General features: G+C 41.3%; 1 protein-coding gene across 1 annotated transcript in view; it reads left to right on the top strand.

Moving 5' to 3' along the window:
• Positions 1–682: 682 nt before the first annotated feature.
• Positions 683–19,602, top strand: part of CSMD3 (CUB and Sushi multiple domains 3) — a gene marked incomplete at its 5' end in the record, with an annotated part of 537,637 nt that continues 518,717 nt past the window's right edge. Inside the window, 2 exons of the mRNA XM_083360336.1 lie at positions 683–686; positions 1,341–1,563. Of these exons, the coding sequence (XP_083216462.1) occupies positions 683–686; positions 1,341–1,563 (227 nt within the window). The remainder of the gene's footprint in view (positions 687–1,340; positions 1,564–19,602) is intronic.

The following is a 19,602-nucleotide window of genomic DNA, read 5'->3' as shown; positions in this document are numbered from 1 at the left end:
AATAGAAGGGTCAGTAAGTAAGAAGAAATCAGAAGAAATCCTGTGTATCATCTTGACACATGATGTAGATAGCAGACAAGCCAAAAGAACACTTCTGTTCTCTGAAAGGCTAGCTTTAAAAAAGACATTAAATATTTAGTTATTTTTTTTCACTTGCTGTTATTATTCAGTATGGTGAATTGTTGTTCACATTCTTTTTGAGATAACAGGAGAGGAAATGAAAATTTCTGCTCTGGCAATTTATTCATGTAATGTTCCCAACATGTGCTATAAGTCAAGGTAGATTCACAGAAAAAGAGTTTTGAAAATTACACCTGAAGACATAGACCAAAGCAGTAAGGATTAATTGCAAGGAGGAAGACCAATCACAAAATAAAATGTGATCTTTCCTTCATCTCAAGGGCGAAGAAGTGTTTGTCTCAACTGCTACAGTCTACAAAGAAAAAGGCAAAAATTCTTTGGCAATCCGGTTTCAAACTGTTTGGGGGTTTGTTACTGTATTTAATAATAACATATTGAGAAAATTGTTTTCACCCAGTGTTACAAACTCCACTGTTCAGTTGGAAATTCTACTTAACAACTGGGTCATAACATACTGTTTGGAAAAATCACATTTTAAAATAAGTAGGGCTGACAGTTCCTCCATCTGCCCAAAGTATATCCTTTAGAATAAATTCACATAATGGGTTAAGGATTTATTTTAAACCACAAGGTATTTGGTTTAAATATGCCTGCATTTTTTGTGTCACATCTTCCTTTCCCTGTCCTTACCACTTTCTATAGAGTCATATTGCACTACAGTTTAGTTTGGAAGCGTTACTGTTTCAGATAGGAAGGCGGTGGGGAGGGTGGTGAGAATAGCAGAAAAGATTATTGGCAATTCACTTCCTTCTATCCAGGACATAGTATATAAGCATTGCTTGAGCAAGGTCCGCAGTATTGTCTGGGTCACTACACATCCTCTTCATGACCTGTTTTCCTTGTTACCTTCTGGAAAGAGACTTTGTGGTATCTGAAACACAACATCCAGATTCAGTCACAGTTTTGTTCATTAAAGTTATCAATCTTGTGAACTCTCAAGCATCCTCTTTCCGCTATGTATTCAAAATGGACAGTGATTAATATTTATATTTTAGGGTGTAGGTATATGCATATGTATGTATAAAACATATCTATATGTGTGTTATGTATGTGTACACTTTTGAGAGCAGGCAACAGAATTTCATTTTTAATGTATGCCAGTGTGCCCACAGTAAAAAGTGACAATAAAGGTTATTTTATCTATCTTATCTATTTTATTTGTAATAATTCTTAGCTTATAACTCTTTTGTTTTTTGCAGGATTTATTTATACATGTGGTGGAACTTTAAAAGGACTCAATGGAACTATAGAAAGTCCAGGCTTTCCATATGGATATCCAAATGGTGCAAACTGCACATGGGTCATAATTGCAGAAGAAAGAAATAGGATACAGATAGTATTTCAGTCTTTTGCTCTAGAAGAAGAATATGACTATTTATCATTATATGATGGGCATCCTCAACCAGCAAACTTCAGGACAAGGTAAATACTCTTTTTATCTTATAAAAAAATGTTATTGGTACAAATTAAAACGTTTGTTGGATTGATCTTTTCTGGCAACATTTAGAATTAGTGCTATCACATTGCTCCCAATGGTTTCCTTTCCCTCTTATTTTCTTAAATTCAAATTACACAATGGTATTTACTCAAATATATTGTTGCCCACCCAGTTGTAGGCTGACAACTCCTTTGACATAAACACACAAGCTTTTGTAAAAATGGCATTTTTAGAAGACAAGAAACTTGTCACCTCCCATTCATCCTTATAAGTGCTGTGCTATATACATGGACATAATCATAATAAAATGTATGATCTATATGCAAAGAGTCTGAAGATCAATGGACACCTCTTTTTCTTAAATGTAATCACAAGTTGAGAAGTTTGGCTTCTGATATTTGGAAATTACTATGATAATTAGTTTGGCCCTTATTTCCAAATATACATTCTATATTCACATATGGAATTCCATAATTCCAAGTCCATATATACATTATGTATCTGTACGTCTCTATGGGTGTGTTTCTATGTGTCTATCTGTTTGACTATCCCATAATTTAGTTGCTATCCGGATAGAAAATACTGAAAGTATTTTTAGCTGCAGGGATTATATACTAGTGCAGTTTGATCTACTATAAGATTAAATATTGTGTTTTATATATATATATCTATATCAACTATATTTCTATCTATCATCTATATACTTACTGTCTGTCTGTCTGTCTGTCTGTCTGTCTGTCTATCTGTCTATCTATCTACAAACTGCTTTTCGTTTGTTCAATAATATAGGAGAAAAAACAGAATCACTTCAATTCTTTTTTCTTCTTCTGTATAGAGACTCAAATCAGATTCCATATTAGTTTGTGCTGCTCAACACTACACTTTTCCAGGCAAAGTGTATTTTTCTTAGTATTGTGCCATATTCCCCCTACTTCGCATTTTCAAAAGTTATATGTATCTACCTGGTCCTTGGGTTGCTTGAGAATCTCTTTTATGTATTTCTTGGCTGTTTTTATATGCGTACTTGATGGTTAGAAGTACTACTGCTAGTGGTGCTGTTTTTGTTATCATGTATATTTTATAAATGATATGACTTATGTACTCGTAACAAATGGCATAATGCATCTGATGCAAAATACATAATTATGTCATTCGCGCAACATGTCCTCCTTTTGACATCTTTGTGGCCTGTAATGAACATCTCTGTGTATTACCTATGCTATAGATTCCCTACATTTCCCAGCTTGAAAGAAGACCAGTGGGCATCTTATTCTGCTAGCTTCCTTTGGGTTTTAATTCAAATGGAAGAAATTATCGCTGTTGCAGAGTGATGGAGATATTACTGCACCATAGGGAAACAATTTGGTGGATGGTGATGAAATACCCAATAAGAATGGCTATAACACGATCCCTGAATTCCAAATGTGGTTAAAAAACATTGAGGTTATTAGAATGGCCAACTTAAATTGTGAAAGCTATTCTCATGATTGGAGTCATGTAACTCATATTAAATGTGGTAGATGGGAGCTAAAGAATCAAATATCTTTCTGAAGAATTGAAAAGGAACTAGAATTTACCTGTAGCTACATAAAGTTCACAGAAATTAGTAGATGATAATGGGGGAAAGACTCCTGCGAGTCCCTTGGACTGCAAGGCGATCAAACCGGTCAGTCCTAGAGGAGATCAACCCTGACTGCTCTTTAGAAGGCCAGATCCTGAAGCTAAAACTCAAATACTTTGGCCACCTAATGAGAAGGAAGGACTCACTGGAGAAGAGCCTAATGCTGGGAAAGATCGAGGGCAATAGAAGAAGGGGACGACAGAGAATGAGGTGGCTGGATGGAGTCACTGAAGCAGTAGGCGTGAGCTTAAATGGACTCCAGAAGATGGTAGAGGACAGGAAGGCCTGGAGGAATGTTGTCCATAGGGTCGTGATGGGTCGGACACGACTTCGCAGCTAACAACAACAATGGGGGAAAGAAATACGCTATTGGTATAACTAAAGTAATCAGGAGTAAAAAAAAATTAGATAGGGGCATTCAAAACTTCCATTTTTTTATTGCCATTCATTACAATTAAAAAAACCTGATTTACTGAAAAAAGTGTGCCATGGAGTTTCCCTTCCTTTGTTTAGCGGTGATATGCTTTTGTTAATGCCAGATGACCCTCTCAATGAATGCTTCACTGGTGTTGGCTACACATCCACAGAGTTTTCTTGGTAGAGGCAAACACTTGTTCATATCATCTAATACCACTTTACAATGCCTTGGTAAGGCCACACTTGGAATACTGCATTCAGTTTTGGTCACCACGATGTAAAAAAAATATATTGAGACTCTAGAAAGAGTATAGAGAAGATTAGGGGACTGGAGGCTAAAACATATAAAGAACGGCTGCTGGAATTGGGTATGTCTAGTTTAATGAAGAGAAGGACAAGGGTTGACATGATAGCAGTGTTCCAATATCTCAGGGGCTGCCACAAAGAAGTGGGAGTCAAGCTATTCTCCAAAGCACCTGAAGGCAAGACAAGAAGCAATGGATGGAAACTAACCAAAGAGAGAAGCAACCTAGAACTAAGGAGAAACTTCCTGACAGTTAGAACAATTAATCAGTGGAACAACCTGTCTCCAGAAGCTCTGAATGCTCCAACATTGGAAGTTTTTAAGAAGAGACTGGACAGCCATTTGTCTGAAATGGTATAGAGTTTCCTGCCTGAGCAGGGGGTTGGAATAAATGACCTCCAAGGTACCTTCCACCACTACCACCACCACCAACAACAACAACATTATACATAGGGCAAGACAATTAATAAACAAAAAATCAGGTATAATTTGATTGTATTAAAGCAGACATGTGAAACACAAGGCCTGGGGGCAGGAACCGGCCCGCGAAGTGGTTTCATGTGGCCCGCAAAGCCATCCTGGAAACAGTGAGGGAACGGCCCCCAGTGCCTTGGCCCTGGCCCAGAGACCCTCCTTCTGCCAGAGACCCTCAGATCTGTCCCACTCCTGCCCGGGCCCCCATAGGCACCCTTGATGCGAACGATGTAGAGCTGGCCATGCCCACCCAGTAGGCCATACACACTCTAGCCATGCCCACCCAGTAGGCCACGCCTACCCTGGCCATACCCACCCGGCCCCCTGAGGGCAACCGCAATGCTGATGCGGCCCTCAATGAAATTGAGTTTGACACCCCTGTATTAAAGTTAAAGTAACTTTACCAAATTTCTCAAACTAAGGCATTGTTTGAATCTTGGACATAGTTTTCTTTCCCTCCTGTCCTCTCCAACCCATTGATTGGCAATTGTAGAAGTGTACAAGTGTTTGCATTGATTTATTTGTGGTAGTGGCTTGTAGAAGTGAAAGCATCCTTGCCTGAATCTACACCCTCTCTGTAAAACTCTGATCATTATCTCTGATACCTTCAATCTTCTTGTTCTTTTTAGTTATTTTCACCATATTGTGAGGTCTACAGTTTTGCATTTTGCCCACTTGCATTTTGCAAGCAGGGCACATGCCCATGGCTTGCATGTCTTCATCCATCACTTTTTTGGTTGTCCTTGGGGCTGCTGACCATCTGGGCTAAATGCAAGTGCCCACCTTGCAGTGGATTCCACGTCAGCTCTGACCACATGTTCTTACCATTGCAGCCACACTTCTGTCATTTTGTTTGGATTTGGGGTGAGTTTGAAGGCTTTCCGATTGTCCTTCTAATATAGAGATATTATTCTATATGGTCACAAAGTTGGGTGTTTTAAACTGGATAATGTAGTGGTCAAGTCCTAATATCTACTGCCTTGCTCAAATTTAAATGTTACATTATAGCTTATTTTTGTAATATTTTGTAATACATTTCTGCCAATGACTGAATTTATTCTCAGCTAAATCAATAATTCAATTGATTATTCAATTCAAATAATTCAGTGGATGGAAACCAATTAAGGAGAGAAGCAATCTGGATTTAAGGAGACACTTCCTAACAGTGAAAACCATTAACCAGTGGAACAGCTTACCATCAGAAGTTGTGGGTGCTTCATTGCTGGAGGTTTTTAAGAAGAGACTGGACCACCACTTGTCTGAAATTGTATAAGGTTTCCTTCTTGAGCTGCAGGTTGGACTAGAAGACCCTTCCAGCTCCATTCTATTCTAATAAAGTAACCCATGTCCAACTTGGCTTGGATATGGGCTGATTCCCTCTGTCTGAAAAACCCTTCACCAAGACTACTATTTTGACATGTTCACATCATTATGTCTTCAAGTCCTCAACCTTGGCCTTTTTTTAGATGCATTCCTTTATTTCTTTCCTTAGCTGCTGATCTACTATCTATTATCAGCTTTGGTTTCCTAAGATTAACAACTGAAACAAACAAACTCCCAAGATTTAATGAATCTATTTCTGTTTTTCTCTGTCTCTGTCTCTGTCTCTGTCTGTCTGTCTCTCTCTCTCTCTCTCATCTACCTGCCTGCCTACATACCTACCTACTTAGCTACCTACCATCTGCAATATCTAACAAATGTTTTCACACATTTATATCATTTGAATTCAACTCAGATCCAAAACCTCAAACAGATTTTAAGGAAATACTCCAAAAATTCAACTGGGGATGTTTTAAGTCCTCTTTAATATTTAACTTTAAATTTGTATTTTTAAAACTTTTTTTTATAAATGTAGAGTCCGAAAAGTAGTTGTCTTCTACACATTTCCTGACAGACATTGATTTTCCTGATGTTCCCTTTATAAACCGAGCTTCCTGTGTTTTTCAGATCCTCAGGGGGTCTTTCCAAAAAAGCACATAATCATTGCAAGTAAGGGTCCAAGTAATTTATTTCTCTCTTCACTGCTCCTTCTCTTTCTAAATTGACCAGCTGAGCAAACAGTCTGAAATGATTAGGAGAAAATTAAGTGCTCAGCATTTTTGACACACCTTTGAACTACTAAACACAGATGCATTGATTTTCTTCATATAGTAATACAACTTTGACCACTGTTTACATGCAGAGAACTCTGAAGAAGTGTAATATTAGCCACAGGGAATTCAGTATGGCAAGGAAGAAAAGAAATAATGATGACAGTTCAAATGTATCTATACATAAAAAGAAACAATAACATAATTTTATATTCAGAAATTGCCTTTTTAACCATATCCATTCCAATTAATTATTGGAGAACACTAAAAAAAAGAATATTAATGTGACTGCTGTCAATTACATGTTGTCTGCAGCCTGCCAGGTGAGCAAGTGAGCAAAGCCCCATGCTTACCCATGCAGGATTCAGGTAGTGCACGAAACCACACCTCTTCCTGATCCACAGAAAAACTGTCCTCCACGTAACCAGTCCCTGGCACCCAAAAGACTGGGGGCTGATGAATTACAGAATGGCCAAAGAATGTATGCACTATGTACCACTTTTTGAAGACAATAGCATATAATAGCTATTATAGAAAAGGTACTTGAGCCTTCCATCCTTCCTTCCTTCCTTCCTTCCTTCCTTCCTTCCTTCCTTCCTTCCTTCCTTCCTTCCTTCCTTCCTTCCTTCTGTTCCTCCCTTCCTCCCTCTGTCCTTCCCTTCCTTCCCTTCTTTCCGACATCCCTCTTTTTAATATTATCTTAAACGATATTGTAATATGAGATTTATAATTCAAATAGATATGGATGAGAATATTGTGGGGATTTATTTTTATTTTTTTTGCAAGAATGGCACGTTACAAATGTTTTCAAAAATGGATGGATTTGTAGCTGACTGACCGGCCGTACTCAGCGTGTGGTCCTCAATGGAACTTCATCTACATGGAGGGAAGTGTGTAGTGGGGTGCCCCAGGGCTCTGTTCTGGGCCCAGTGCTCTTCAACATCTTCATCAATGATTTGGACGAGGGGATAGATGGGGAACTCATCAAATTTGCAGACGACACCAAGCTGGCAGGAATAGCCAACACTCCAGAAGACAGGCTTAAGATACAGGAGGATCTTGACAGACTTGAACACTGGGCGCTATCTAACAAAATGAAATTCAATGGTGAAAAAAGTAAGGTTCTACATTTAGGCAAGAAAAAACAAATGCACAGGTATAGTATAGTGGATACCTTGCTCAATAGTAGAAACTGTGAGAGGGATCTCAGAATTCTAGTGGACAATCACTTAAATATGAACTAGCAGTATGCTGCAGCTGCCAAAAAAGCCAACACAGTGCCTAGGCTGCATTAATAGAGGGATAGAATCAAGATCAAGTGAAGTATTAATACCACTTTACAATGCCTTGGTAAGGATACACTTGGAATACTGCATCCAGTTTTGGTCACCACCTTGTAAAAAAGATGTTGAGACTCTAGAAAGAGTACAGAGAAGAGCAACAAAGATGATTAGGGGACTGGGGGCTAAAACATATAAGGAATGGCTGCTGGAATTGGGTATGTCTAGTTTAATGAAGAGAAGGACTAGGGGTGACATGATAGCAGTGTTCCAATATCTCAGGCGCTGCCACAAAGAAGAGGGAGTCAAGCTATTCTCCAAAGTGCCCAAAGGCAGGACAAGAAGCAATGGATGGAAACTACCGTATTTTCTGGTGTATAAGATGACTTTTTAACCCATGAAAATCTTCTCAAAAGTTGGGGGGTCGACTTATACGCCCAGTCGTCTTATACGCCGGAAAATAGTACATAAATCAATTGAGCGCCCCTGTTCTTGCAAAGCAACTTCAAGCCTCCTTAGTCCAGTCCCCCCTCCAACGTGACTCTCCCTTCCTACCCCCAAGAGCCTCTAAGCCCCTTCCCCTCCCCCTTGCAAATGTCAGACCCTGGGAGCTCTTGCATTTATTCCAGAGGGTGGGTGGAAGGAAAAGCCCCTTTTGGCTCTGGCGTGGCTGCAAGTCAAGCGCGGGAAGGCACACCCTCCCCTCTCACTGTGGAGGAAGCAGGGCAGGCTGGCGTCGGGCGGGAGCCGGCAGGGCAGTCCTGCGCACACGCATGCTCCCCGGCTGCTAAGGAGTCCTCGGGGAGCCGTGGCAGGCACCTCACGCCCTTCCCTCTTGAGGCAGCACCGACGGAGCTGTCTGGCATCAGGTGGGAACCGGCAGGTTTTGCACCATCTGCATTAGACAGGTCTGAATCGGGCTTGTGTCGGACACTTGGCAACTGGCATGTAAGTATTTTCCGGCATATAAGATGAAAAATCTTGAAAATCTTCTCAAAAGTCAGGGGTCGTCTTATATGCCCAGTCGTCTTATACGCCGGAAAATTCGGTAATCAAGGAGAGAAGCAACCTAGAACTAAGGAGAAACTTTCTGACAGTTAGAACAATTAACCAGTGGAACAACCTGCCTCCAGAAGCTGTGAATGCTCCAACACTGGAAGTTTTTAAGAAGAGACTGGACAGCGATTTGTCCAAAATGGTATAGGATTTCCTGCCTGAGCAGGGGGTTGGGCTAGATGACCTCCAAGGTTCTTTCCAACATTATTATTATTATTATTATTATTATTATTATTATTATTATTATTATTATTATTATTGTTGTTGTTGTTGTTGTTGTTGTTGTTGTTGTTGTTGTTGTTGTTGTTGTTGTTGTTGTTGTTGTTGTTATATACCAATACCTGGTATGTAAGAAGATTCACTGATTTTTTTTATTAAAATAGTTTTCCATTTGGCATAATACAATGAACATTCAAACTAAACCATTATTTTCATAATATACTTATGCTCCCCCCCAACTTACTCTACAAAGCCTCTTAAAGGAACAACGCAGTGTACAATTAAAAACATAATGCACCATACTGTGTTAATGATTGTCTCTACCTTGGTGCCGTTCTGATAATTTCTCATCTTTTGCAATTATGGAAATCAAGCTTTGATTTTCTCCTGCTAGGTTCTTTCACCTGTGCTCCCTCATTCCTTGCAATTCAACTGTTTTTGATTTCAGTTGCTATACTCGTATCGTTGCATTAGGTATAGATTTTATAGTTAAGGATAAGTTTAAACATTTCCTACCCCCATCCATTATTTCAAGGTGACATCTGCAAAAATGCCAGGCTCTTTGAAAGTTTCCTTGCTATAAGTGTGTTGATTACATTCCAAACGGGCCATTTTATTAGCCACAGCAAACTTATGTCCGAGCTGAAAGTGCAGATTCTTGGGAACCTAGAATATAACAAACTTTTTTGAGATAGATTTTTTTTTTCTGAGCAGTATTAGCAGAAATGCCAGATCCTAAATATAACACAATAATGTTTATTTATTTATCAAAATGATATGCCTACCCATCTCACAAAGGTGACTCTGAGGGGTGTGCAACAATAAACATATCAAAAACCATACTATTTAAAAATAATAAAAAAAAACAAAAACAAAAAAACAAAAAATTATAGTGTCAAGTTAGCATTGGTTCTTTGAGACTTTTTGAGTTTACTCCCAACGCTTCCAGGCCTGTAACAGTGAGTATATAGTAAAAAGTACATGACAATGCTCATTTGTATTTTAGGACTGCCAATGACTTTCTCAAATACAATAACAATAATATTCCACTCTTACATTAGTGAATTGAAATCCTTATCAGGATTTGCAATTTGCTTGCCTGTTTTTTATAGCAAAACCATCAATACATGAAGCAACAAGGAATTTTGTTTATCAGCTAGCTAGCACAGAATAGAAGAGTCTGTGAGGAGGGACTGGCTGAAGGCCACTTAGCTGTTTTCTAAGAGAGGATTAGAACTTGGCTTCTAAGTTACAGGTTAGCACCTTAACATTTGTTTAAGAATGAAAATATTTTATGACATGCAATTAGAGTAAAATCATTGGCAACATAGAACTATGTGTATATTGACCCACAAATGAGTTTCATGGAGCTTGGATTTGGTTAGCAGTAAGTCATCTTGAATCTATAATCCTATGCCTATTTAACTTGGGCACAAGTTCTCTACATGGGGCTGCCCTTGAGGACCACCCGGAGGCTTCAGCTGGCGCAGAATGCAGCCGTGCGGGTTGTGATGGGGGTTTCCCGATACTCCCACATAACACCTCTGCTCCGCGAGCTGCATTGGCTTCTGGTTGCCCTCCGGGTGAGATTCAAGGTGCTGGTGATGACCTATAAAGCCCTAAATGGCTTGGGTCCAGGATATTTGAGGGAGCACCTGCTTCCGGCATCAAGCTCCCTTTGTCCTGTGCGCTCCCACAGGGAGGGTCTTCTCAGGGTACCGCCAGTAAAAGATTGCCGGCAGACAATACCCAGGGGGAGGGCCTTCTCTGTGGGTGCACCAGCCCTTTGGAACCAGCTGCCTGTAGAGCTTAGGACTGCCCCTGACCTCCGCTTATTCCACCGGGACCTGAAGACCTGGCTCTTTGAGCTTTCTGGCCTGGACTGAGGGTCAATCATGCTTAATATTTGGATTGGCAAACTGCATCAGTCAATTAAGTTATAGTTAGCATATCTTTAGAAAGGAACCTTTTAAGTTTTCATGTTGACATTTCTTGGCTCCTATGGAAGCCAGGATCCTAATGAATTGCATGGAATCCCCCACATATAGAACTGTACATGCAAAAGTCTTATATGGACATCTTCAGAGTAAGCACAAATGACTCTGGAAATGTTGTTTAGTGGACTTCACAAATCCATGGGGCTTGAACATGTACTAGTATTAGTATTAATGTTTCTGTAGGGCTTGGCTCACCTGGATTAAGATGACATATATCCTCCCTCACATACATCCACTACAAAAGTATAAAACAAAGATAACCAAATCAAGAAATCAGTAGCAGAAGTTCATAAGAAATTAAGACTTTAGAAGACAACAGAAGTTTTGTTCTATAAATGATATGTCCTTATAATCTTCTGGCTGTTTCAAGAAATTCAGATAGAAATGAAGCCCCAATCAGATTTTGTTTTGAGTCTAGAAGAAATACTTCAAGATATCTTTGTCTTAGGTTATTTAAGATTCCCTGTTTGAGTCTTGATATATTTTTGCTTTTCAACTTTGACACTACTATGAGAACCTCAAAGCTTCAAATCCTCTTATTCTGGAATAATAACTTCCAAACCAACTATCCCTTATTTTGTTCATCTTTAACTGACTACTGCTATAGAGCTGGCTTTTCTTGGAGGAGGAGTGGAATAGAAATGGAACAAAGAAACAGAAGGAAATCTAATTGTAAAAAGTTCTACCTCAGCTGGAGCACTCATCAGCTGCTTTCAACAAACAAACAAAATGAATGGAACATAGTTCATGGATTTCTCAGCAGGATTAATCCCATTATGCAGATTTGTGAGGCTCTGTTGCTCTTTACCTTTTGGATCAAGAAAATATTTCACATTGTTCCTTCAAAATGTTATTGAAATTTGCTTCTTAATTCAAGGGAAAAAAATAACAATCCATCCTGCTTTTGGGGACATCTGCAATGAAACAAGCATCTCATACTTTACTTTTTACTTTAAAGTTGGATCAGCAGGAACTGTTCCATTGGCAGTTTGCCTGTGGATCCACTTCATAAATTCACAGTGCTTGGCAGTGCTTCGTATTGTTCTAATGGCATCTAACGATTGCATATGATGTCAGCAAGAATATGCTTCCTTATCTACCCATGTGGCCTCAGCTTTGGTATACTTTTTCTCCTATCATTTTCCGTTAAGCCATATGAAAAGCTTAGTGAATGAAGAACTTTAGAATGGGACCTTCTTTTTAATAATAGACAAAGATTTCAAAGGGAACTAGAAAACTAAATTTATGATATAGCAACAATTCATTATAAAATAAATGTTTTCATTATATAATACTTGCTGCTTGCGTACCTTTCGCCTAGTCGCGTAGCAGCAGCCCTGCCTGAGCTTCTCGATATCCTCTCAGGGCTGGTGATTGAGTTTCCCAAACTTATGGTTTTGGGAGACTTCAATCTACCATCCCCGGGAGGAGTATCTGAGTTAGCTCGGGAGTTCATGGCTTCCATGACGGCCATGGACCTGACGCAGGTAATTCATGGACCGACCCATGAGGGAGGTCACACCCTTGACTTGGTTTTCTTATCTGGTCGGTGGTTAGATGATCTTGGTGGGGGCTCCCCAATTGTTATGCCCCTGTCATGGACCGATCATCATCTCCTGCGGCTGGTCTTCCATTTTGCCACTCCCCACCGTGGGGTTGTTGAGCCAACTAGATGGTTCCGCCCCAGGCGCTTAATGGACCCTGAGAGGTTTCAGGCAGCGCTGGGGCCCCCACCTGCCTCCTCAGCTCACAACTCGGCAGATGCCTTAGTGGAAGCCTGGGAAAGGACGGCCACGGAGGCACTTGACCGAGTTGTACCCTTGCGGCCCCTGACCCGGCGCAGATCCCAATGGGCTCCATGGTTCTCCGCGGAGCTCCGGGAGATGAAGCGTCGGAGACGGGGCCTAGAGAGCGTTTGGAGGTCCAGCCGATCTGATTCCGACCGATTGCGACTAAGAACCCATACTAGGTCTTATCTCGCAGCGATGAGGGTAGCGAGATCTAACTATTTCGCTGCCCTCATCGCGTCCGCAGATAATCGCCCGGCCGCCTTGTTTAGGGTGACCCGCTCCCTCCTTAACCAGGAGGTTAGTGGGGAACCCTTGCAGGGGCGTGCCGAGGAATTTAGTCAACATCTGTCGGACAAAATCGCTCGGATTCGGACCGGTTTGGACTCCGACTGGGCAGTATCGGACGATCAGGACGCGAGCGATCTTGTCAATGTCACCTGGGAGGAGTTCGATCCTGTGACTCCGGAGGAAGTGGACAGGATCATGGGGAGGCTGAGCTCCACCACATGTTTATTGGACCCGTGCCCTTCCTGGCTGGTTTATGCAGCCCGGGAGGGGACACGAGGCTGGTTCCAAGCGGTTATATCTGCTTCTTTGAGCGAGGGTAGTTTTCCCGCCGCCCTGAAAGAGGCGGTGGTGAGACCCCTCCTCAAGAAGCCTGCCTTGGACCCGGCTGTTTTAAATAACTTTCGTCCGGTCTCCAACCTTCGCTTTCTTGCGAAGGTTGTTGAGAGTGTGGTGGCGCATCAGCTCCCTCTGGTCCTGGATGAAGCGGATTATCTAGACCCGTACCAATCGGGCTTCAGGCCCGGGTACAGCACGGAGACGGCATTGGTCGCGCTGGTGAATGATCTCTGGAGGGCTCAGGATAGAGGATACTCCTCTGTTCTAGTCCTATTAGACCTCTCAGCGGCTTTCGATACCATCGACCATGGTATCTTGCTGCGGCGTCTCAGGGGATTGGGAGTGGGAGGCACGGTTCTTCAGTGGTTCTCCTTCTATCTCCTAGGACGCTTGCAGTCGGTGTTGGCAGGGGGGCAGAGGTCGACCGCGAGGCCTCTCGCTTGTGGAGTCCCTCAGGGGTCGGTCCTCTCGCCCCTTCTGTTCAACATCTACATGAAACCGCTGGGTGAGATCATTCGTGGTTTTGGAGTTGGGTATCATCAGTATGCTGATGATACCCAACTTTTCATTTCGACCCCAAACCACCCCAGTGATGCCCTCGACGTGATGTCCCGGTGCCTGGAGGCGGTCCGGGTCTGGATGGGGAGGAACAGGCTTCGTCTCAACCCTGACAAGACGGAGTGGCTGTGCGTACCGGCATCCCGTGATATTCAGGATATCCCACCCCTCATTATGGGGGGTGAGTCATTACCTCCTGTAGATAGGGCTCGCAACTTGGGAGTCCTCCTGGATGCACAACTTTCCTTAGAAGACCATATTGTAGCTGTGACTAGGGGGGCGTTCGCCCAGGTTCGCCTGGTGCGCCAGTTGCGGCCCTATCTAGACCGGGATGCCTTGCGCACGGTCACTCATGCGCTCGTGACCTCTCGTCTTGATTACTGCAACGCTCTCTACATGGGGCTACCCTTGAAGACCACTCGGAGGCTCCAACTGGTACAGAATGCAGCCGCGAGAGTTGTATCGGGGGTTTCCCGATACTCCCGTGTTACACCTTTGCTCCGCGAGCTGCATTGGTTGCCAGTTGTCTTCCGGGTGAGGTTCAAGGTGTTGGTTATGACCTACAAAGCCCTCCATGGCATGGGTCCAGAATACCTTGGGGAGCACCTGCAGCCGGCGTCAACTTCCCTCCACCCAGTACGCTCCCACAGAGAGGGCCTCCTCAGGGTGCCGCCGGTCAAAGAATGCCGACTGGTGGCCCCCAGGGGGAGAGCATTCTCTGTGGGTGCACCGGATTTATGGAACCATCTTCTGGTAGAGCTCCGGATGGCGCCCGATCTCCGCTCCTTCCGGCGCGATCTTAAAACCCATCTTTTTAAACAAGCGGGCCTGGCCTGATGGGACGGGGTGGGATTTTATTACTATCTCAATTTTAAATCTGTATTATTTATGGGCATTGTTTAATTATGTTTTAATAATTTTAATTTTTGTATCCTATTTTTATGTATTGCCCTGTTCACCGCCCTGAGTCTCTTGAGAGAAGGGCGGTATATAAATTAAATTAATAAATAAATAAATAAATACTATATTTCTGTGTCAGAAGCACCAAAGCTGTTCTGTGGTGAAAGGATTAACTGGTGTTATCACTCTTGCCCAGTTGGGGGCTTCGTTCATGTTCCCATTAATAAGCCCACCAAAGTGGGACCTATTTATCTAGTCACTTTAGCATGCTTTCGACCTGAGAGGTCAGCAGGACCTTATGCTCATACCTTCACATATATAATATAAAGTGTTCTGAATTTTATTATCTTAATTGTTTTTAATATCAAATTTCTGTTAATATGGAGTTATTAAACAGTCACTATTATCACGTGATGACATTTCTGGTCATAGGTTCGCATGACAAATTCATTAAGAGCAAAATAAATGTTTATTTCTTTTTTTAATTCTGTGATTCTAATCTAAGAGATTTTTGTCCTTTGAAAGTTTGGATGAAGCTTCTACTTACTGCTCCCAGATTTCTAAATAGTTTCTAAAAAAAATTGACATGATGGAATAAAATTAGAGCACCTGACACACTTGTGCATACATCCATTGACATATGTTCAGAACATGCAAGATTTCTGTGGTAAGATCCCCACCTATCAGACAAAATGGAACATTCTAATTGTGACATTCTAAATAAGGATTCCTCTTCTTCAGAACATTTTATCTCCCTGAAGTGACGATGGCCCCTATTTTCATAGTATCCTAGAATAAGGGAGAATGTTTCTGGAGGTTCTGGGGGACTGGACATTAATGAAGGAAAAACTCTTCCTATTTGGACCATAATTGGTCCACGTTTATTTTTTTTCATTTTGACTTAAGTTATAGAAGATATTGCAGATAAGAAAGGAACATGATAGTTATTAATAATCGTAATCTGTGATCATTGCAAGTCACATTCACTGTGTATATGCATCTTGCATTTATACAATATTTCTCCTGTTTCATTGTACATGTTTCCATAACTTCCTTTGAATGGCTAGTATGATGAGTGATTCTTCAGATCATCTTTCAAATTGCATTAAACACAACATCTGTTGGTGCTCGCATTTCTAAAGGGAATATGAGAAAAATCAAAACAATATTGATCAGTTACATTCACAATTGACAGATGGAACATTATGTAATAAAAGATTGATCTTCATTACAAAGCAAAATGCTTTTTGCTTTTCTTTATTTCTTAACTTATGTTTTTAAAAAGAATATAAATGATTGCACCGGGGGCTGACAAGTAATTACTTGTTTAGTTGAGAACTCTTCAATTACACACTATTCAGGCCTGACCTATAATCATTGTTTACATGATATGCTAATTGATTCTATAACTTTGGCAGAAAAAAATGATTTTACACAAGAAATTAGTTTATATATCATATTCTGATTACTAAGTCTAAGGAATAAGCAGACAAAAAAGAGTTAGGCCATTGCATCTTGATCAATGGAAAAGAAGCTGATATATAGACGTGCTCTTTCAATCTAGTTCATTTCAACTTATTAGAAGACAATCAATTTGACATGACTGATCATCAGTAGTGCCTCCAGAAAGAAAGAATAGATGATAAAAATGTCATAAGAACTCTGAGACTTTTCATCTGGTCTGTAACATTTTCCACATTTATCCCTGATTAATATTTATTGATTTTTTTAGATCCTGCTTTTATTATTTTTATAAATAACTCAAGCAGTGAACATACCTAATACTTGTTCCTCCATGTATTTCTCCCCCCCCCCCAAAAAAAACCCCAATAACCCTGGGAGATTGGTTAGGCTAATAGAGATTAACTGACTCAAAGTCACCCAGCCCACTTTTATGCCTAAGGCCAGACTAGAACCTAAGTCTCTCAACTTCTAGCTGAGAGACAGTAGAACCCAAAGTCTCTCAACTTCTAGCTGAGAGAGACTAGAACCCAAAGTCTCTCAACTTCTAGCTGAGAAAGACAAGAACCTAAGTCTCTCAAATTCTAGCTGAGAAAGACTAGAACCTAAGTCTCTCAACTTCTAGCTGAGAGAGACTAAACCTGAGTCTGTCAACTTCTAGCCTGGTATCTTAACCACTGACTAGAGCAAATATTAAAGGCTTTTTTTAAAAAAAGTTTTTAACTCTCCGTTGAATTAAACTTCTACACCTTTTGTTGTTGTTGTTGTTAGCTGCGAAGTTGAAATTTCTATGCATTATTTCTTTCCCTGCCCTCAGTTACTTTGGAGAATAGGTAGAACCCCCCCTTCTCTGTTGAAAAGGGGGGGAACACTGCTATCATGTCACCTCTTGTTGTTGTTGTTAGTTGCGAAGTCGTGTCCGACCGATCGCAACCCTATGGACAATGTTTCTCCAGACATTCCTGTCCTCTACCATCTTCTGGAGTCCATTTAAGCTCACGCCTACTGCTTCAGTGACTCCATCCAGCCACCTCATTCTCTGTCGTCCCCTTCTTCTATTGCCCTCAATCTTTCACAGCATTAGGCTCTTCTCCAGTGAGTCCTTCCTCCTCATTAGGTGGCCAAAGTATTTGATTTTTAGCTTCAGGATCTGGCCTTCTAAAGATCAGCCAGGGTTGATCTCCTCTAGGACTGACCGGTTTGATCGCCTTGCAGTCCAAGGGACTTGCAGGAGTCTTCTCCAGTACCATAGTTCAAAGGCCTCAATTCTTTGACGCTCAGCCTTTTTTATGGTCCATCTACACCTTTAGTGAATGTAAAAGAAACAGAGAGGTGACAGTGTTATCACAAATGTTAACTTGGTGTAATGGTATGTGGAAAAGATCTTGGAAAATGAGGTAAGATATACTGCCCAAAGAATGGACAGAGCCCACAGCTGGGAAGTGGATGGATAGAGGGCTGGACAACAGACTCAGAAGGAATCCTACAAAGGAGATGTGGGAAAATTGTATTTTAACACTTGCAAGATTGATGTCAGCTTATTCTGTGAGATAGGTCAGAGAGAAAACATGGCCACATAAGCTAATTCTACTTTACTGTAAAGGTATTTTAACAAATGTTTCCCTCTCAGAATTATCTCACTGTCTCCTTTACAGTCTGAAAAACTAGGATGGTCCTTTATGAGACCATCTTACCCCACCCACATCTAACTGCAAAGAAGAGCAACAAAGATGATTAGGGGGCTGGAAGCTAAAACATACAAGGAATGATTGTCTGAGTATGTCTACTTTAATGAAAAGGACTTGTTGCGAGTGAAGAAGGAGAGTGCAAAAGTTGGGTTGAAACTAAACATTAAGAAAACCAAGATCATGGCATCTGGCCCTCTCAATTCCTGGCAAATAGATGGGGAAGAAATGGAGGTAGTGACAGATTTTATTTTCCTGGGCTCCAAGATCACTGCAGATGGGGACTGTAGTCAAGAAATTAAAAGACGCTTGCTCCTCGGGAGGAAAGCCATAGCAAATCTAGACAGCACACTAAAAAGCAGAGACATCACCCTGTCAACAAAAGTGCGTATAGTCAAGGCTATGGTCTTCCCAGTTGCAATGTATAGCAGTGAAAGCTGGACCATAAAAAAGGCTGAGCGCCAAAGAATTGAGGCCTTTGAACTATGGTGCTGGAGAAGACTCTTGTGAGTCCCTTGGACTGCAAGGCGATCAAACCGGTCAGTCCTAGAGGAGATCAACCCTGACTGCTCTTTAGAAGGCCAGATCCTGAAGCTAAAACTCAAATACTTTGGCCACCTAATGAGAAGGTAGGACTCACTGGAGAAGAGCCTAATGCTGTGAAAGATTGAGGGCAATAGAAGAAGGGGACGACAGAGAATGAGGTGGCTGGATGGAGTCACTGAAGCAGTAGGCGTGAGCTTAAATGGACTCCAGAAGATGGTAGAGGACAGGAAGGTCTGGAGAAACATTGTCCATAGGGTCGCGATCGGTCGGACACGACTTCGCAACTAACAACAACAACAAGAGGTGACATGATAGCAGTGTTCCCCCCCTTTTCAACAGAGAAGGGGGGGTTCTACCTATTCTCCAAAGTAACTGAGGGCAGGGAAAGAAATAATGCATAGAAATTTATCAAAGAGAGATCCAGCCTAGAACTAAGACAGATTTTTCAGAACCTAGGAGGAATTTCATGACAGTGAGAATGATTAATTAGTGGAATAGCTTACCTCCAAAAGTTATGGGTACTTCAACACTGGAAGTTTTCAAGAAGAGATGGGACAGCCATTTGTCCAGAATACTATAGCTTGAGCAGGAGGTTGGACTAGAAGACTATGCAGAGTTATGTTGTTATGCAGATTCTGATTGGGTGAGTGATAAGAAATCACGTAGTGACACTTTCAAATCTTATTGTTCTATGTCTATGATTGCTACAGCTGGAACAAGTAAATCTAATTCCTCAACTTTTACCAAAGCAAGTATATGGCTTTGTCTTGCCTAATGCCCATGCTAACGCTTGATATTCTAAAGAGAACCTGGAGAAGAATGCTTAAAGAATCCAGTTATTGCATTCAGCTCCAGGTGAAAAAAACATAAAATAGCTGGCATTGGAGTGTTTTCTCTTGCCTTCAACTTTGTCCTTAGCTAAATCAAGATATAGCCAATATAAATACATTAGTGGCTAAACAACAATATTTTGGGCACTAATATCAGAATAACAGAGTTGG

The sequence above is a fragment of the Vipera ursinii genome (genome assembly GCF_947247035.1).
Source record: "Vipera ursinii genome assembly, chromosome: 3".
Taxonomy (NCBI): Eukaryota; Metazoa; Chordata; class Lepidosauria; order Squamata; family Viperidae; genus Vipera; species Vipera ursinii.
The sequence above is the reverse complement of the archived record's forward strand: the minus strand, read 5'-3'. Positions and strand labels throughout refer to the sequence as shown.